Consider the following 21,027-nt stretch of genomic DNA (forward strand, 5'->3'; position numbering starts at 1 on the left):
TTGTTGCAGAATAAGATCCATTAGCCCCATCTGGTCTCTAGGAGCAGCCAGTAGCCAGGGCATTAAGAAAAGTACAAAAATTAGATGTGACAGACAAATTCTACAAAGCCCCTTGTTCCCTCATCCCTGTTTTCCCCCTCCCCTGAATATCTTTTCCTCCTCCTCCTCCTCCTTCCTCCATCCCAATTATCTCCTCCTTTCATCACTGCCGGAGTTGTAAGTACAAAGTACCAATTAGCTAGTTTTCAAGTTTAATTAGGTTGGAAGGTAGAGCAAATTAAATCCTTTTATCGCAGGTTTCAAAGCGCTTTCCCATCGGGATGGGTTTCCTTTGGATGAGGCCCGTGTTTGTCACCAAGGAGCTGGCCCAGGTCACAGAGCAGGGGGTGAAATGCAAGACTGGGTCTATCTCCCTCCTTCCCCTAAATCCTGCAGTCAGGACACCTTTTTTTTGGAATGATTTGGGGTGCAAAAACCTCTGCTCCACCTCAATCAACTGAGCATTGCTCCTTTAGCTGGTTTTAAGAACATTCCAGCAGCACCAGGAATTCAGGGAGGATGCTGTGACAAAGCCCAGCAGAAGGCTTTCAAAATTCTTCAACAGTATCAAGCAGCAGGTCCACATGAATGCCTGGAAGCACTTCTATTCCCTAAACCCTTCTTCCTTTGAGGCCTGAACAAAGGCAGAAAAGCGGATCCAGGAATAAACACCTGGAGATGAAACTGCACAGCGGAGCGAGGGCGCGTTTCATTCTTGGAGACACAGCTGTGGCCACAGTTTCTGCTCCTCTTGAGCTCTGAGCAGTGAATTTCAATATTGAATACTGAATATTCAATATTCAATATTTGATATTCAATATTCAATCAAATTTCTGGCTCCCTTCATGGAGCTGCTGGACAGGAACACCTGGGAAAGCTGCCGAATTCATCCTGACCTTTTCTCCTGGTGGTACCAGCGCCTCCCCAGCCGCACTGCTGGTGTTTTAACCCTCTCCCCTGTGCTTCCCTGTGTGTTGCAGACAAGCCACTACCTCAGAGTGCCCCTGGAGGCATCATTGGGATCGTGGGAGGCGTCATCGCCGCCGTCTTCATCATCGGCGTGGCCGTCACCGTCATCATCGTCTACAGGCGGCAGCAGAAGAACCGCTCCGACACCGACACCGACCTGTGAGTAGCAGGATCAGCCCCACTGGGGATGGGGGACAGCGCCCCTGGCCCTCCCTCCACCTGCACAACGGGAAAACTTGGAGGCAAAATGTTTACCTGATGTTTCTGGCTTGTTCCTCTGATCTGCTTCCCTTTCTTGGGGCTTCCTGGTGCTTCCCATCCTGCTCTCTGCTGTTTCTGAGCTCTTAGCACAAGCCTGAAGTGGAAGCTGGAGCACAGGGGTGCTCCCCCAAGGGCTGGGTTTGCTGTGGCACGTCCTTGGGGCACAGGCTCAGCGCCACTGTCCCCCTCTGTGGGTAAAAGAGGATCCTGCTCCTCCTTTCTCAATGGCTTCAGGCTCCTGAATGAGGCTGAGTCACATCCTGCCATCAGGGAGGGGTTTCTGACAGACCCTGAGCACCTTTGAATGCATCCCAAAGAGTCTGGAAAGGCTTCACATCCACCAGCATCACAGTTTTGCACCCAGGGGTGACATAAACTCTGTCAACAGCAGGGACAGAGGCCACCACGGGGCAGGGACTTGCTCTGCTCTGCCCAGCACAGGGCAGCAGGGATGCCAGGCAGGGACCTGAGTGGTGTGGAGGTCACTTTAAGCAGCAGGAACCTCTTGAGGAGAATTTACCCCGGGCTCTGCTGAACAGCTCTATCTTGTCACCAGCTCTTCACCCCCTCCCTCCCTCCCTTCCCACCTCGCCAGGGAGGCACGGAAAGGCCAGCACCCAGAGGTTGCTTTCATGTTCACCCACCCCACCTCATTGTTATTACACCTTGGGCACATTTTGTGCTCCATTTAATCCCATTTGGGAGAGGGCACTGGAGGATAGCAGGAGAGGCAGGGGAGAGGAGCGGGGGAAGCGGCAGGGGAGGCAGAAAGGCACACAAACAAAAAAACCCAGCACCACAAGGTGAAATTGCATCAACAGCAGCGGGCCTGTGATCGAGATGCATTCTGACAATCCACTTCCCACAATGGCCCTCCACCAGGCTCAGGGAAGAGCCACTTTAGCTGAGAATAGAAAAACAACCATGCCCAGCTCTGCAGAGGTGCTGCCTCTATTGTGGAGGCTGATCCCGAAGGTAATAGCATTTCTTTTCTATAGAGCCATGAAGTCAATGTTTTACAGAGCCCCGGGGACCTGTTCTGCCCTCCCTGCCACCAGCACATTCCGGTCCCACGCTGGAATCCAAGGGAAGGAGCTCATCTCCGTCAGATCTGGTGGAGTCTGCACCCAGAGAAGGGAGGGGGGGAGCCAGCTAATTAGTGGATCAGAGTTTTAATAAGTTTTGTAAAAGGATTAGACACATCTGTGCATGTGAACAGAATGTGCAGAGACAGTCTCTAGGCTGGATTATCGTGGCTGCCAATCCCTGTGCTCTGGGGTAAAAGCTGATCCTTGGCAAGGGTCAGGGATAAATGTCCCTGCCTGGCAGAGCACGTCCATGAGGAGGATTCAAATTCCTCCTGGGAAGCCGTGGCAGAGCTACAATCCCAGAGGAGCTGCCGGGCATCACCTCGTTATCACTTTGTGGTGACAGTGATAACTCACAGCCAAAACACAAACCACCTCCCAAGGGAGGATCTGCAGCCATTCCCCAGCAGGTATCCCAGCTGCAGCCTCGGGATCTGACACGGGGATTTGCCTGGAGTAGGGACAGAATGCTAGCAGGGAGTTTATTTCCATTAACAATCATAACTGGGGAGAGGCAAAGGGCACGAGGGGAGTTCCTGAGGATAATCTATGTGATTGTATTGGCAGCTTGGTGACAAACACAATCAAATCCTTGGGCATATCAAGGCAGCAGAGCTTTTTCTCCTGCTTTCTACTCAGCAGCCTCTTCTTTCCCTGCAGGATTGACCTCCCTCCATCCCACAAACCTGCCCCTCCACCAAAGAGGAAACAGGACATGAAAAGCCACCTGACTCCAGAAGACATCCAGGTAAAAATTCCTGCCTCTGGCATGGAAAACTGATTCCAAGCAGTGTCCACAGTGCCTGGATTTTGGGAAATGGCAGTTGCAAGGGCAAAGAAGTCCATGGCTTGAGTTTGAGGAGTAGAAAGTAAGGATTTTTCAAGGTTGGATGAGGCTCTGAGCAACTTGGACTGGTGGGAGATTCAAATTAAATTGTCTTTAAGGTCTCTTCCAACCCAAACTGTTCTGACTCTATGATTCCATGACCCTGTGACTTCTCCCCCCAGAACTCCCAGAGTCTGGCACTAATTAAAAGCAGTAATTTGGATTCTGCTCTGTCCCTCTGGTGGATATTGAAGTCTGAAGGAGTTGGTGTTTGGCTGTGGTGTCACCTGAGGCAGAGCTTGCCCCAAGCTGTGCCAGAGGATAATCCTTGCTCTTCCCATCCCTCTTCTCTGCCCTCTACTCCAGGTTGTTCACTTGGACAACATGAAACACGAGGAGGAGATCCAGAAGTTCCCTCTGCAGACTCCCTACTACGACATGGCAGCCCCTGAGCCCTCTCCCTACAGTGACAAACTGGTAAGGGGCACAGGGTGACAGTGGCACTGCCTGGCACCTCAGCCCAGCCTCACCCGGCACACAGGACCTAAAAAAGCAAGTTTTTTTAGTCTTTACAGTCTGGGATTATCCCATCCTGGAGGAAAGCAGCCTCCACACTCTGATCTCACCCTAATTCAGCTGTCTGTTGGCTCCAGAGCTGGGCCTTTATGGGTAGAATGCCCTGCCCACCCCAAATTCTCTACCTGCCCTGCACCTACCCCACCCTGGCCGCTCCTCACCTCCTCCCTGTTGAGCAGAGGGAAGCAGCAGTGAGAGCTTCACAAAGCAATTATCTGCAGGGCAGAGCGTGCCAGCGTTTGACTCTCAGTTGACAACAGCAAGTTCTTTAAACCCTTTTTTTTGTTGTTAGGTTTTTTTTTTTTTCTGGTGTGTGGATTTGTGCAGCCTCAGATGGGGAGATGTTAATGTGAGGCAGCAGCAGCGGGGAGAGATTTAAGGGTCAGGAGGAGATGCTGGCAGTCACATGGGAAAGGCTGCTTTGCGAGGAGTGAGGAAATGTTAGATGCAGAGGGAGCAGAAAACAGGTAAGTTTAGAGTGGGTTTTTGATGAGAAAACAGAAAACCATCCTCCTCCCAGGCCTGGGAGAGCGTCCTTTCCCTCCCTCACCCCATGGCTTGGGGATGCTCTGGTTTTTTATCCACAGGAGACAAGATATCCCAATGTAAATCCTTCAGGTCTCTCCCAGACTCCTCCTCACAAGGAGTTCAGAGCACTGCAGAGCCAGCCCGGTGTTTCAGCAGAGTGAACTCCCTGGCTGGAGATAGGTGTACAAATATCAGCCCAGACTGGAGTAATTTTTTATGAACACCACTAATTATAACCCAGTTCATCCCGCTGGGACCCTGCCATGTGTGTTCCTGTGCAGATAATGGAAGGACAGGGCCCAGTGACCTTTAGCTGGCACAGTCTGAAGCAAGGCAGACACCAAGGGCGTTGGAAATCAAAAGCCACAGTTCTGTGCCGAGCCAGGTGGATGTGATCCTATTTACTTCATCCCTAAAGGAAAACTTCCCCTTGGAGCCCTCCCTCAGTCCTGGGGCTGGTCCCCAGCTCTTCCTAATCCTTGCTGAGTTTTAAATGAAACACAGGATGTTGGAGCCAGACCCCTGCTTGAAAAGCATCTGAAAGCTAAATTTCAGGCAAGCAAGAGGATGGAGGAGCTCATTTTGGGAAATAACGAGCAGTCAGTTAATTAAGTGGCAGAGTTAGTGATGTGAGATGCGGCCTGATGGGTTGCTGCTCCGTAACCATGGGAACAGAGTTTGCTGCTCTCAATCCTGGCCGGAGAAGATGCATTTCCATGTCCCACGCCTGGCACCGGCTGCTCCTCGCCGTGGATTCAGCCAGGAGGTGATGGGCTGTGGAGCTCTCATTTCCCCTGGCTCACAGAGAACCGGCTCTGCAGCAGGGACCTGGTGTCTGGGGCACTCCAGCTGCTGCCACAGCTCTTGGCAGGGGCCTGGCACAGCTGGGGCTGCTCCCTGTCCCGGCTCAGCTCTCCTGGGAGCGGCTCCAGGCGCGGCCAGCACGGACCTGCGCCGTGCTCTGGCTCTGTGCCCCAGCAGCAGGACGCAGCCTGCTCCCATCCCCTGTGAAATCGCTGCATCCTTCGGGCAGGCAGCTGGCTGCTCGAGTTTGGGACTGGCAAGGGAGAGAAGGGTGTCCTTGGCTGTGCTGATTGTGCTGGATTTTTCCCAGATCACACAGGCAGGACGTGCTGCCACAGCCAGGCCAGGGGTGGGTTGTGTTGTCTGGCCACGCTTTGCAAAGGAACGAGCTTTGCCTTCCTCCCTGCAGGGGAGAAAAGTGACTTGCATCACTTTATTTTTGCGCTTTTAAAGCACTGCAGAAACCTCCTTTTCATGTCACAGTGGGATTCTGAGGAGTGGGAACCCTCAGGGAACAGCAGTGCTTGCCAAAACCACCATGGGATGGAGCAAGACCTGCCCAATCCTTCACCTGAGGGCTGGGTCAGCTGGAGGATGAGGAGGGAAGCACATCCCTGGTCCCTGCCAGCTTCACTTTGGCACAGCCTTGCTCCCACCATGCTCAAAATGCAGATGCAGGCGGCTGCTGCAGGGTTCTGGGATCCTTGAGAGGGAAAGGCACAGCAGAAAGGCAGGATATTCTTGTTCTGCCTGTACTTCATCTGCAGATTTGGCTTGGGAGGGCAGTGAAGAAGATGAGAGTGGAAGGGAGCAGGAAAATGGGGCGGGTGCATTCGGCTTTAAATGAATTGTGCAAAACCTCATAATTTGGGATAAAGCAGATTTATCACGAGGCAGCATGAAAGCCACTGCCTGGGGTTGACGATTTCACAGCACTAGAATGGGAGTCAGGGAGCGATTAGAGATGGCAAAGAGTGAGGGAGGGGGGAATGGGAGAGGTGCCAGGAAAAAATAAAAGAGGCAGGTGGAGGAGGAACCTCCAAGAGGGTGTGCAGGGACGTGTGCTGGCAGGGGAGCAGGACAAGGGGAGAGGCTGGGGCATGTCTGCAGGGTCAGGATACCTGCAGGAGGGAGCAGAAGTATGAATGAATGTATTTTCATTCAAATGTGTATTTTTAGGTGTTGCAGGCTGTGGGAAAGCCAACACAGAGCTGACAGCCCCGAAATGCCCAAGGAGAGCAGCGTGGACACTTGAGGCTGCAGGGGTGGCTGTAGGGGTGTGGGGCTGCCTGCAGTGTTTCTCCCTGAGCAATTCTGGGGTAACAGTGAGGATATCAAAGCAGGAAGGGGATGGAGAGTGTGTTTCAGGTGTGTGGGTGAAGGCAGGTGTGCCCTGGCAGTGCTTTTGTGTCAGGTGGATGCTCCGTGTGTGTGTGAGAGGCAGCAGGAGCCAGAGAGAGGTGGAGGCAGGAGCGGGTGTAGGAGCAGAGCTGTGATTAGTGTCCGTGTCAGCAGGGCCCATTTGCACAGGTAGAAGGGGAAGTTTCATTGCTGCAGACAGCAAAATAATTTCTCTGGGTTTGCAGGGCAATTACCGGGGTGCCGATGGTGATGATTTACACCGAGCGCTTGCGTGAGGCAGTGCTGGGCCTTGTATACAAAGCACATTATTGATATTGTAATAAATTCTGCTCCAAACAGGCAGCAAGGAGCAGGAGAGAGCCCAGGAGTGGGAGAAAGCAAGGGAAATCCATGGAGAAAACACCTCCTGTGGGAAGGAAGCAGGAGAGGAGTGAGGCAAAGTAGACAGAATAGGAATAAGGAGGTAAAACTTAGTCTGGCTTCCTCCAGGGGTAGGGGACGTACTGAGACACAAAATTCAGGGGGAAAGAGCTCTGCAAGGCCTAGATTTAGGTCTGAGATTGGAGCTGGCATGGCTAATTTTCCGAAATGTCCAAACTCTGGGTCCAGACACGAAGCAGAGGCTCCGTAGGATGTGCAGCTTTCATGCCAACAACTCGCCACTGCCATCTGGCCACCGAGGGCAGGACAGAGGTGACCTACAGCCCTCTGCTCCTCCAGCCTCCAGCTTTGCTGAGCACTGGAATTGCTGCTGCAGCCCCGTTCCCCGTCATTCCCCTCATCCCTGTGGCCGAGGGGCAGGATCAGGGAGCCAAGCCCTGGCACAGGCCAGCGCAGCAGGCAGAGATAATCACTGAGTGAACAGCCCCTTCCAGCAACAGGCACTCAACCAGCTCATTACAGGGCTATCAACTCCTGAAAATGGCTCAGCCACAGCTGGTCGGTGGCTGAGGACACTTCCAAACAGAGAAGAGAGGAGCACTTCCAAATTAAACACCTTTTGCACCATCGCCACGCAGTGCAGCCATTTTGGAAAGGGGATAGACAGAGACTGGAAGCTGTTTTGTTTGGAAGAGACAACTCTCTCCTCTCAGGGAGGCTCTGCAGATGCCTGGCTAATGCTGGCACTGAAACCAGCCCCAAAAGTGAGGATTAAAGGAACTCCACGGGGCAAGAAATCAGGATCCCCCTCACACAGTGGTTGCTGGCACCAAGGCTCCTGCTGGTGATCCACATTCCCCACTGAGCCACAAGCTCTGGGGGCTATCCTGCCTTCCAGGCTTCTCCCATTATTATCTGCATGAAAGATGTCTGGGTAGGAATGATCAGACAAATTGGATAATATTCCATTCATGCAGCCCTTGCTGATAAGCCTGCTTAGTGGAGAAATACCCATAAATATTTCCATGCCAAAGGAGGATGCTTTTAGCATCTCTTAGACCGTGCCACAATGACAAAATCGTGCTGCAGAGTTAATCTGCAGTGCCAAGCTGTGCAGCCAAGCCTTGTGTTAAACGAGGCACTTCAGAACTCCACAGTCCCCACACTGGGGCAGAGCAGCAGTGGTGGCCAAGCAGTGTCATTCCCCTGTGGCCATGCCTTTGGAGTGTTGGCATTAAAGCCATTCCCTCTGGGTATTTCCTTCCCAAATTTCAAACCAATGATTTTCACTCATGTTCCCCAAAAACCTGAGTTTGCAAAGAATCCCAAGTTCTTGGGTTAAAACAGTCAGCTCAAGTGCACAATAAGGATTGAATGCACTGATCCAGCCCCAGCTAAGGAAAGTGCTGCTCCCAGAGGGGTTCAGTGGAAGATCAGAGCAGTGAGATGCTGCTGGGAGCAGCCCCAGTGGAAGGGGCAGTGGCGGGGAGTACTGGGTCACTCAGCTCTGCATTTGGGGGAGCAGCGCCTTTGGGACTTTTGCTTTGATTTGGGATTCTACCTGACTGATTATTCATTACCTCCCTACCTCCCTCTTTTTTAACTGTTTTTTCTTCCTCCTCCCCTCCCTCCTCACCCTTTTCTTCTTTCTTCCCCTTCACACCCCCCCTCCGTGTCCTGTCTCACCTCTCACCATCTGCACGGACCCTCTGTCCTCACTCCCCACCTCCTCCCGACTCCTCCCTCGTGTCCCCCACCGCCTTGCTGCTCTCTTCTCTCCAGAACCCTGGCAACAAGGACTGTGATGTCCAGTATGCAGAGCTGGACACGTCGGCTCTGGCCGCGTCACCCAGCCCTCGGACCTCCATCCATGCTGGCGGAGACCTAGTCGAGTATGCAACCATCCAGCCCAACTTACGCTAGCGCATGTCACTCTAGGCCCTTTCCCCTCAGATTCTGGCCTCAAGGTACACATGGCACTCTGCCTTCCTCCTCACTGCACCCCTCAAAGGCACCGCTCTCCCCTCCCTGGATCCCTCCCTCCCTGTGCAGCGCTCCCTCTGCGTCCCGTCTGTCCCTCCCTGCCTGCTCTCTCTCTGTCTCTCCGCTGCCCTGGTTTTTGGGGGTGCTGCCCAGAATGCTTTCGCCTTGCCTTGCCTCTCTGCATGCTCTTTTTGCTGTGTTTCCCTTTGCTTCCTGCAGCCAGGCATGTGGGAGAGGGGAGAGGGTTCATGGCTTCGTGGCAGAGCAGGGGTTTGTCCCCCCTGCTCCAGGTGGGTCTGGAGTTCCCGCTCCGGTTCAGGGAATTTCTGCAGCACCTGTGAGGAATCGGAAGTCAGAGATGCTAAGAGGGCTTTTCCAGGCCAGGACAAGGAGGGGAGGGAAAGGAAAAGGGAATGATTGAAAGGAAAAATTAAAAAAAAAAAAAGAGAAGGGCTTTGTGTGCATGTGGAAGTAACTCTAGAGAAGATGGAGCATATGTGCATGTGTGAAAGAACAAGGTGGGAGAGGATGTGAGAGAATATGGGAACACCTAAAGGTTCCTGCAGCTGAAAGACTCCGTGGATAAGAGACAGGCAGACAGGGACTGTGCATGTGACAATGACAGGGCTGGCGTGGTGTGAGGCTGGGGCAGGTGGCAAGTTTGGATGCTTGGGAGAGAGGGAGAGATTATTTGCCTTGGTGTTCTCCTTCTCAAAACTAGACACAGACTGAGCCCTGTTCTCCTGACTTTTTCAAACTCTTTCAAGCTGTGGCAGGGAGTGATTTGGACTCAGTTGTTCTGGACAACTCCAGTAACCCTTTGAATGGTGATTTTTTAGTGGAAAAACACTAAAACTGGGGTGACTTCTGCTCTTCCTATGTTCCTTTGCCTCATAAATCACAGCTTTTTCTCAGTTATTAAAGCCACCAGGTTCCTGGAAGGGAGACATCTCTCCTTTCCCACCTTTGCTGGATGATTCCAAGAGTTTTGGGCCAAGGAAATGCCACTGGTGCCCCTCCCCTTGGCTCCAGCTCTCCCTCACTCCTGTGTATTCCTGAGGTTGTGGTGACTCCAGGTCCTGCCTTGCTCCTTCCCCTTTATTTTGCTGCCTTTCCAGCAGCAGGGAGGACCTGTGGGTTTAGAGAGAGGGAAGGGAGAGAAGAAAAGGCAGAGAGCAAATGGAGAGGTGCTTTGCAGGTCCTTGAATCCCTCCTGGTCACCCCAGGTAGATCAGAGGAGGCTCAAGAGAAGCGGCAGCTTGGGGACAGAAAGGGACAGCTTGGAGAAGATGAAGGACATTGGAGCATTGGGAAGGAAGGAAAGGAGGATAAGCAGGAGGAAAATGGCATTTTGGTGAAGCCCCCCTGGGCAATCCTGTTTAGTGCCTCCCTGGGATGAGGAGCTCTGTGGGTGAGGGTGCAGCACACACACCTGGGGCCGAGGTGTGCAGGGGGCTGCTCTGGTTTGCCTCTATCCCTGTGCTCCCTGGTTTTCCCGTGCTGGAAGCAGCCCTGTAGCTCCCCTGCCGTAGCAGAGCCCTCCTAGGTGAGTGTCTGCAGCAGCCCCGGGCCGGAGCAGATCCGTAACCTCTCTCTCTTGCGGTGTCTCACCCACTCCTGCTCCCAGAATGAGGATCAAGGTCTTCGTAGACGTAACGAGCGAGAGTGGACAGTAAGTTTTGGATGGGTTTGGTTTTTCCTTTTCTCCATTTGCTTGTGGGGGGCTGTTTGTCACTGGAGTCCCAGCAACTTCCAGCCTCCTGCATCCTCTCTGGGATGAGAATTCCAGCCCTGAGGAAAGGGTGGTTGAAACCACCAATCTCCCTCGTGTCTTCACCTCCCATTCCCAACAGATTCCTGGGCTGCTCCCACTGTTCCAAACAAGGCAAGAGCTCCCTAATCCATCTTGGGAGGTCTCTCCTCGTCCTCCCCAGGGTGGGGAATTTTATTGTCAGCAAAAGGACAGTAATCCTCCAAATCCAAATTTGGAAATCCTCCCAGTCTCTCTGAAGTAAAAATAAAGCCAGTCATATGGCGCTTTGAAGGTGTAATCTCCCTGCTAAGACACACCACAGATCAGGGCAATTTAATTTTTTTTTATGCTTTTTTAATTATTTCCTCCCCCTTCATCTCCCCACACTCCGGCTCTCAGTTTTGCTTGGGAATTTCTTGTCCCTGTTGCAGCAATAGCTGGAAACCTTCAGACTCGGATCAAGAACACAACAAATCAGTGACCAGGGTTCAGATTCCCATTTCCAAATTACAGGAGAAATAAAAGAGGTGGTTCCTCATTAGTTTCCCATTTTTAAATGAGGATATCAGCTCTGCCTTGACTCCAAAAGGGTGGAGAGGAGGATTTGGGAGAGGAACAGCAAGGAGGAAAATGTTTGGGATGATTGATGGAGTGAGGTGCTGTAGGAACACCGTCCAGGTACGTACCAGAGGCAGCAGGGGAAGAGAAAAGCATGCTGTGAGAAGGAATGCGATGTTCTGAGCAAGTTTTCTGCATAAGTAATACTTGCATGTGTCTGAATGCATCCCTCACCATAGGTCCTTGCTCTGGATTTTGGGAATTTCAGCTCAATCTTTTTATTTCCTGAACCCAGGGGCGAGTCCCTCTGTCCCACTTGCCCTCAGTTTTGTCCTCACAGAAGCCCAAGCTCAGGACCACAGGTTCCTGCTCATCCCTGACACATCAGTGCTTGTTCTTTACTCAGGACAGGGATTATCCAAGAGCTCCCTCACAGATAAAGCATCAAACACAGCAGGAAGTGGAAAAACAGCTGGAATACCCGAGCAGGGAGTTCAGACCCGGGGGAGGAGAGGATGTGAGGCTCCCAACACCAGGAGGAAATACTTCTTTTGGCTCCCGGTGTATTTTCTGTCTCCCAACACCCTCTGCCCTGGCTGGTCACAGCGTGACAGTGGCTTTGTCATGCTGGCACTCAACAGAGCTGCTTCTTCCTGGCCATCAGCCTGTGCTGCAGCCCAAAATTGAAAACAAACAGGGTAGCAGCAGCCCAAAATTTCAGGAGTTTTGAGCAACAGGGGGTTTTTCCCAGCCAGGAAAACACAGGTGAACACATTCCATAAGTGCAAAAATGTGTTTGCCATGAGTTTGGCCAAGCAGAGAAAACTATTACCCGTCCAACTCCCACCTGTAAAATCTTCAGATTTCCCAAAAACTATGGGAAAGAAATCCTCAGGTCACTGAGAAGGAGTTTTTCACTTTCAGACCAGTAAGAACTCATTATTCCAAGATGATTAAAAGTACAAGACATGGTCAGCTGCCTCACACCTCCTGCTACCCAAAGAGATGTTCTGCAAATAGAAGAAAAGATGGAATTGGGAATGGAGGGATGGAGAAGGGTTGAGTTAAAGTCATGGCAGAAATGAAAGCTCCCTAATTCAATCAAATAAAGCCTGTTTAAAGGTAATCTGCCAGGCTGTCTGAAATGGATAGATTGCTGACATCCCCTTTAATCAAGCTCTTGGAAATAAAACTGAGAGGGGAGGATGTAACCCAGATAATGAGGAATTGCATGGAGGCATGCTGGAGACAAAGGCAAGTGGGAGAAGTCAGGTGGGGGAAGGTGGTGGAATCGTGTGCCAGTTCAATTTAATTAGTTCATTATCCCTAATTTAATTTCAAACTTCGTTAAAGATAAATTGGATTGGGGAAAAGTCACAGTGGGACTGGGGAAGGAAGTCAAAGGGCACCGGCTGCTAAATATGTTAAAAAACACCAGGCTGGTTTTGTTCTCCTCCCTTTTGCCGCTCTACAAATGAGTTCAGGGAACAAAGCAGGAGCAAAGCAACTCAGTTCAGGTGCTGAGGAAAGGTAAAAGGAGACAGGGAATTCTCTTCCTTTGGCCCTGACATTCTCCAGCTCCCCTGCCCTGCCTATGAGGAGCACAAAACAGGGGCCAGCAAGAAAAGGAGGATTTGTTTGCACTCACCTGTGCAAACAGAAGTGCTGACAGAGCTGCACTTGGTGTCTTTGGCAATGTTTTGTGGGCACCTGTCTGGTGGCCACATTAACTGGGAGATAAGCAGGAAGAAAAACGCTTTCCTGACCCAGTATATTGTCACAGACAGACCATAAAAGAGTGTCTTACAGCCCCTTTTGTTGCCACCTGATCACACCCAGCTCAACTTCCACTTGTGTTAACTGAGGATCTCTCCAAGGAGACCTTTCTGCCTGCCAGACCTGCTCACAGCACTGGAAAATCCTCTGCTTTTCTCTTGCGTCCTCAAAAAGCACATAAACTTCCCCTCCCACTTAATTGATAACAAATTACAAGAAACCCCCTTGCCTGCTTTGTCTCACTAAATTTCTGTAATTAAGACAACTTCCCTTTCAAGTTAGCTTAACCCAGAAAATTAATGATCTCTACAAAGCAGGAGGAGAGCATAGCTAAATACAGATTTTTTCCCCCTTGCAGGTGTGGAAAGGGGCTCTGTTGAGTGTGACAGTTCTTGAGAGTAGATTGTATTAGGAGAGGACTTTGTACATCCCATTTTCCCTATCTGGGAGCCCCCTTTTTATCTCTTTTTTTATCAGCTGGGGCTGTCAGAAGAACAGCAAATATTTATTTAAGGTTGAGTTAGTGAGGTTTTTTCATGGCCCCTGGCTTGGGTTCCTCCAGTTAAAGAGCTCTAATGCTGCACTCACCCACATTTTCACTTGGCAATTAAAAGCCTAAAGTGGACAAAAACTGTGGGAATGGCACACCCAAATTTAGGATCCCAGCACAGCAACTCCACTACTGACTTTTAAAAGTTTAATCTGTAGGATAAACAGTTTTGCCAGTGGAAGGGAAATGAAAATGAGTTTGGCCTGAGCATTGCTGCTGTTTTCCTGGGGCTCAGGCAAACATTCCCTCCCTGGGCTCAGCCAGACTGTTCCCAAAATTGCCTTTGTGCCTCTCCCAGCTGTCTGAGCCATCAATAAATTATTGTTGACACCTTGTTTTCTATAGGATTTTTTTTTTTTAAAAGCATCCTGGTGAAATATTCATCCAGGAGCTGGCAGCAGATGAGCTGAGCCGATTGCTCTGTTCCTTCAGGCATTTTCTCCTGAGGGTCAAACCCTTGTCCTTTCCACTAAACTGACTGTTCCTGGGATTTTGAAAGGGAACACAGAAGGACTCAAGGGCAAGTTCCTTCAAACAGCCCCCGCTCAAACCACAAGCATCAAAGCATTTTCCAGCGCTGTTTGCTCCCTCTTGGAGATGGAATTTTCTCCTGGTGAGCGCCCCTGAGCGCAGGTCGCTTTTTAAAACATCCTGGCTAAATGTCCACCCTGCTTGGGCCATCCTGCTGGGTTTCCAAAGCAGGAAAGGCTCTGGGAGCAGGGAGGAATCCTTCCCATCTGCTGCCACCCTCTGGGAGGCCTGGGCTGTGGGAGAGATGCTCCCTCAAGCCCAGGAGAGCAAAGCGTCCACACACTCCCGGCAGAAGGAAAACCGCGGGAGGGACAGAGCAGCCTCGGGTTTCAGAGAGGTTTTCTTGTTCTCTGTAGTTGATTTGACTCACAGACCCGGCCCCGAGGCTTCCCGGGGAACTGTTCACACAGGTGAAGCCCAGCACTCCTGTCTGCCACGTAAACACCGGGCAAAATAAGCTTATTTTACATTCCAAGCCCCCGGTAGGACACATGTGCCCTTTAAACGGAAGAGCACGGGTGTGGCTTAGATTAATGATGCCTTCAAGCGCTGCTTTTCCACAACTCAGTTGTGGAAGGAGTTAGAAAGCGTGAAAATAAACTGCCCTTCCTTTGGCTGGCTGCTTGTTTTGTCCAGAGAGCAGAGAATTTACAGACAAGGGACAAACCGTGCCCAATCCATACATATTCATCAACGATCTGTGTATTTCAGGGAGTGAGACAAAAACTTTGCAGTGTGAGGATTTATCACCTGGGTTTCCAATTCCTGAAGCAGCGAGCTTGGTAAACTGGTTAATATTCCATCCTGCTTGCTCTCTGTGTGTCTCAGCAAGGAACTGAAGAGCTGTGTGTGTTTTCTGGCCGACGATCCCGGAGTTTTCACCCGTTGACTTTTGTCTCTACTTGCAGAACTTTGGAAAGTGTCACTCAGAGATATCGAATGCGAGTGATTACCTGACCCGCTGTTACTCACATGAAGATCGATATCTGGAGAAGATCCCTCATGTCTATGCCCCCTTGTCAGACCTCCCACAAGATCTTTATCCTCACCATTCCGACATCTCCTTCTGCTGCCCACCTCCTGGCTCCCGGGCTCCTTACATCTGTCCTAAGGAACAGTATGTTTAAAGTGTCAACACAGAAAAAAAAAAAAAAAAAAAAAAAAAGGAAGAAACTCATGGTTTTCACCTCTCCTGTTGCCCAACAACCAAGGCCTTTCAGCCCCTCCTCCCTTTGCCATCGCTCATTTTATTGATTGATTTTTAAATCCGGGTGCAATTGCCATGATTAGTTCCAAGTGTCTGCCTGGCTTGCTAATGCTTAAGGGAACACTCTGCCTTCTCCCACGTCCTCTCCAGAACCTGCATCTTTCTTTTCTGCTCCTGGCTCTGTGTGTGCATGTGTCTGTGGGTGACAGCTGCCCTGTGGTGGATGGGATGTGCCCAACCCAGTCCAGTGTCCGTCGGTTCTCCCCCGTGTCGATTCCCGCACTCTCTGCACCGCGGTGGCCGGGTGTGGATTATTCACAGCCCTGGCTGCAGCTTGTGTGAGGTTTTACAGCACAGCCAGTGCTCACATCTGAGGCTGTGGATTTTTATTTCTTCTTCTTCTTCTTTTTTTTTTTTTTTTTTTTTCACCCCCTGCTCCTTTTCCCCCTCGGAAGTGGGGACAGCAAATCCCCGTTTGTGAAGAGCTAAACAGCCAAGATTGCTGAACCAAATCATAAGATGCTTATAATGAAAGATGCTCAAAACCAACCCAAAAATAGAGATCAGGACTTGGTTTAGGCGGTTTGTTTCTGTCCTTTTCCCTTCCTGCTCCCACTCCCAATCTCTTGGATTGACTCTTTTAAAGGGGACATATTTTGGAGTCAACATATTTGGAGAAAGCAGCCTTTAAATAACAGGTCTGATAACCTGAAACCCAAAGGAGAAAATAATTATAAAGGAAAACATTCTCTCTAATTTTCCTTTCAAAGCCTAACCTGGCCCCCCACGAGCTTTTCCCCCCTCTCTTCCTCACATCTGTTGATTGGAATTTTAAAATTAACTCAGGCAGAATACAAAAAATAAATCAAGATTTCAGGTAATCTCCTTGCTCTTAAAGAAGGATAAAAGCCAATAGAGGAATTTGGCCTTTTAACTTTTATAAAAGCATCTTAGTTTTGGGACTACACCTTTTTTTGATATTGGAATGTTTGTGGGTGTGTAAATCCAAACGTGTGCATCCCTGTGACCACAAAGTATTTTAGAGAAGGGAATTTATCTCCACATCACATTTGTGTTCACTTGTATTAGAGGAAAAAATATAAATATCGATATACACTTCAATGTATATAAAAGCAAAGAAGAGGAAGAGGAGGCCAAGGAATGAACATCCTGCCTAAGAGCTTGGTTTCAGGGATAACTTCCATCTGTTTCACCCATGGCATGGAAGAGGTGACAGCTGGGATGGTTCTGAACAAGGGGATAAAGCTTTGTGGCCAGAGGGCATTTCCTTTGGCTCACTTTGGGAATTTGGCATTGTGCAGACACTAAAATCCCTCTGGAAAACGTGAGGATGCTTGAGCTGAGGGCACATGGGAGGGAGAGGTGGGCACCACGCCCTTATCCTGCTGCCCATGCACACAAAACCCGGCAGTGCTGCTCGTACAGGTGAGAAATGAACCTGCCAGCAGGTGCCAGCTCCTGCCAGAGGAGCTGTGGCCACACAGATGTCCCAGCCCAGCCTCCCTCACTGAGGAACCCCTTTGGTTTTGTCCATCTGGATCTCAGCAGCTCTGCTTGCTCTCTGTCCCTGCTGTGTCCCCGTCCCCTCACCCTGCCTGTCCCTCCTCCTCCCCATCGTGGGCTCCCTGCAGGCTGACAAACCCACGGGGATGTGGCAGAGGAGTCTGTACCCTGCTCAGTGGGGCAGAACAGCCCTGTGGGGGATGGCACCATGGGCATGGATCCCCCTGAATGGCAAAAAACCAGCCCTGGCTCTTCCCAGCCCTTCCCCAGTGCACGCTGCCACTCTGTGCTCGAGCCAGGACGGTGGCTGGTCACCAGGACAAGGTTTGTGGGGGGAATTGCTGCACCTGGAGAGGTGTTTTCATAACTGACAGGTGGGTGCATCAGCTGAGCGAGCTGGGGGTGCCTGGCTGGCTGAGGAGTGGATGAAGGGGAATTTTTGGTGCATTTTTTGGCCAAGCTGGAATGGGCAGCAGCAGCTCTGCCACGTGCTGGTGCATGGAGCACCCTGGTTCCCAAAGGATCAGGGGAGTATCACCAGGACACTGCCTTAGAGCACTCCCCACAGCTTTTCAATCCCAGCCTGCCAGCCCTGGCTGATGCAAACCTTTCTGGAATCGTTGGTATTCACATTTCCTCTGCCAGTCTCCAGAGGATTCAGCCGGTCATTCCCTCACGCCAAAGGACTCCAGTGCTCCGTGTCTCGGTTCAGAAAATGCGTTTTTCTCTCTGGTTTTCTCCCCAACACACCTTGGGTACTTCCTGCTTACCACAGAGCTGGAAACTGCCTGTGCTCTGAACTGAAGGCACAGACACCACATTCACCCCATGCTGAATCTGCCAAATCTGCCTTTGCTCCCTCTCTTTGGAAAGGTGAGGAGGTGCTGGAAGCCCCACGGGTCTCTGATGTCCTGGAATCAACCCAGCACCACTGCCCATGAGGAAAAAGCAAGGAAAAATCCATTCCAAACTTCCCTACCTTGCATGCCTGGAATAGCAGAGCGCTGCCTGTACTGTGGTTTGATTTGGAGCATTCACCTGATGTGGTTTCAGACAGATCCAGGAATTTAAATGAGAAGTGGAATATGGTCTTCAGATACAAGAGGAAAGAAGCCAGACAAAATGATTGCTTGCCAGAGGAGGCAGAGAACACGTTGCAGGTGGTTTTCTCTGCTGCCCATGTCTGGGACGAGGATCCTTTGATGAGGAAGGGGAAGGCAGGGATACAAACTGCAGCATTACAGAGAAATTCTGCTTGCCTTGTGCAGCTTTGAATCTGAGCTGCCCACAGAAGTCTGCCACAAAGGGTTTTACTGGGCTTGCAGCAAAGCAAAAGGATTTCAATCCTCCTTGAAAAGGTAAAAGGCAGGAGAAGCCTCAGTTCAAAGCAGAATTTTGACTTATGCCAGCACAGGTATTTAGTCTAGGAATGTCTTGGTTCTCTCTGCCTCTCCTGAAGAGCTGGGCTGATCTCAAAAAAAATGGCAAGAGGGACTCACCACACACCACCAAATTCCTTTGCACCCTAGGAAAAGGGGGGAAGCCCTGAAGGAAAACCCTGAAGTAAGAAATAGTGAATCCACTTGTGGTTTTACAAATCTGTGCTTGGAAATGGTTCTGGCTTGGGGCTCAGTCCTCACTCCCTTTCCCTACCAGCGTTTACCCAACAGCTCTTTCCAAACCTCCCTGCATCTGCTGCCACGGACTTACCCTCACTTTGCTCCACCATAAGGCTGCCCTTGCCTGGGGGAGCTTGCAGGTGCTGAAATCAGGGTCAAGAGGAGGTGTTCTGCTGCTGACATGGTGCCAATTGACTTTAACAGATCCCTGCTCTGGAGACTGAGCCATCCAGCAGCGTTGTTGGGCGTAGATTGCTGAACAAGTCCAACTGGAAACTGGTGGAGTGGGATCCAGTGGGCTGGCAGTGCATGGGAGGAACTGGTGTTATAGGATAGAGAGTCATTTAGGTTGAAAAGACCTCTAAGATGGAGCTGTTCTTCCTGTTACCAGGGTGAAATGTCACGGGTTCTGTTCCATGTGTTGGTGGCACTGACACCACAGCTCTTGCAGATGGAAAAGACTGATCACAGAACTTAAATAAAAGTGAGCTGAAGAGTTACAGCAACTTCTGTCCTGCCTGTGGGACCTGTGTGGGGTGTTTGATGTCTGCCTTGCTCTCAGGGCTGCCTTCGTGCTGAGCTGTCCTCCACATCCCTCATCCCTTGCACTTCACCCCCCAAAATGCACACCCACACGCACTCCTGCCTTCTCCCGGGAGCTACTGCCTGTTCCAGAGGCTCCTCAGGACTGGAATAATCCACTTTCCCCATTGCATCCCTCCCTGCCTGCAGCCCAGGGGACACAGGACTCAAAGGTAAGCAGAGGAGCAGAGTTCAGTGACCTCCAAGGCGATGTCTGCTGCGCTTTCCTGCCCCAGCTCTGCCCCCAGAGCAATTACGGTGCTCCAGAGATGTCAGTGTCACTTCACTTTGGGAATCCTCCTCCAGCCTCCCCCTGCACGTGGGTGGGACAGAATCAGTCACAAACAGCCAGTCCTCGGGGCCAGCAGCTATTTAGGGAAAGAAAAGGGGGGTTCCTCCTCCTCCTCTCCAGCCCACTTCTGATGCCAGTGGCCTGATTTCCTTGTGCAGGCACTCAATCCTGGTTCCAGAGGCAGGGAGACACTGAACCTGCGCTGCTGGGGGAACAGGGTGTGAGCCCAGGCCAGCTGAACACTCAGAACTTCCTCAGGAGGTTTCCCATCAGGCACAATTGACCAATAAACCATTTCTGGATGGATTTTTTTAGCACTAACCCTGAGAATCAAAAAGCCACAGGATATTCCTTAACAGCAAAGCTGCACTGCACAAGGATGGAGCCTCTGCCTCTGGATAAAAGCCTTTTGGAAAAATTTAGCCACAGATTTGGGACAGAGGGATGGGGCAGGGGGGTTCCTGGAGGGAGGGTGGAGGGTCTGAATGCACCTGCAGCAGCAGCAGCCAAAGCTGGTTATTACTGGGAAGGGTTTCTTGGGTCGTGCGAGAGCAGCTGACACAATTGTGCTGAGAACTCCAGTGTTTCTCTGGGCTGTTTCTCAGAAATATCGAGGGGAGAGACAATTCTCCTCAGGGCCAGGATATCACACAGGAGCAGAGGGCTGGCAATGCCCTCCTCAGTCTGCACAAAGACAGGTTCATCCTGTATTTCTGGATCCTGCCATCTCCACCCAGGACTGTGGTTACTTCCCAGAAAGGGGAAAAGAATCTGGATTTACCTCCTGCATGGCAGTTTATAAAACATTTGCCCAGACAATGCCCACCTAAACGTGGTCCCTGTGAGCTGAAAAGTCACACAAACACCCAGTGTGGCACCAGAAACACCTTGCACAGGTGAAAGCTGCCCACTCCAACAGAGGTGCTGGGAAACACATCCATCCCAGCTCCTTTCTTATTTCCTCGTGGCTGTCAGGGTCAGCACTGAGATTTGTGCTCCCTTTCTCCAGTGCTGAATGTCTGATCAGTGCCATGGTCAGGACAGAAAACTTCCTGCTGGGTCATTTTATGGTTGTGTAGAAATTTATGGATCTATTCATATGTATAAAACTGAAACACAGCTCTTGGACTGCACTAAATATATCAATATATAAATATATCAAATCTATCAAAGCACTTATATAGGATAAGTCGATTGATTCTTATGTAGTATGAAAAGCTGTTGTTTTACCATCTAATCACCTTTACTTTCTATAATCTATTTCTTTTATCACCCATAGACTTTCTCCTAAAATTAAAAAAACAGGCCCCACAGAGGGTGGAGGATGCTCAGAGTGGGGCAGGGGAGCTGCAAATTCAAGGCCAGCAAAGAAAAGTGCTGCCCTGAAGATTTCCCATCCCCTGCTGCAAACAGGGCAGGCTGAACTCTATCTTTTTTTTTTTCCTCTACTGTCATGCTCTATTTTCTTCCCCTTTATGGCAGATGGGAGGTGAGGTTTTACAGGCTGCCAAGAATGCATCCAGCCCTGCTCCTCTGGCGGAACAGCACCATGGATGGAATGAACTTTCTCCAAGCTTCCTCCCACCCCCAGCCTCCCCTCCCCCTTGTAATCCAGGCTCGAGTGCCATCATTTTCATATCAGTGCTAATTACATTAATTATTCTCCTCAGCATAAAACTCATTACGCTGGAATTTACGGTTCATTAAGTCAGAGGCAGGGTTCTTCCCCGGCGCAGAGTTGTGGGGTCAGGATTATTTCTGTCCTGGCTGGGGGCAGGTTCTAACCCCTGCCTCCCTTTAGCGCCTGCTAAAGTGTGA

General features: G+C 50.7%; 1 protein-coding gene across 1 annotated transcript; it reads left to right on the forward strand.

Annotated features, from left to right (window-relative positions):
* Window positions 1-320: 320 nt before the first annotated feature.
* LOC131588204 (uncharacterized) lies at window positions 321-18,830 on the forward strand. Its single transcript, XM_058856849.1, has 5 exons — window positions 321-393; window positions 1,020-1,167; window positions 3,018-3,105; window positions 3,550-3,660; window positions 14,894-18,830. Exons 1-5 carry the CDS (start codon window positions 321-323, stop codon window positions 15,110-15,112), a joined length of 639 nt encoding a protein of 212 aa, XP_058712832.1. The 3' UTR covers window positions 15,113-18,830.
* The last annotated feature ends 2,197 nt before the right edge of the window (window positions 18,831-21,027 follow it).

This window comes from Poecile atricapillus, chromosome 25, assembly GCF_030490865.1.
Source record: "Poecile atricapillus isolate bPoeAtr1 chromosome 25, bPoeAtr1.hap1, whole genome shotgun sequence".
NCBI lineage: Eukaryota > Metazoa > Chordata > Aves > Passeriformes > Paridae > Poecile > Poecile atricapillus.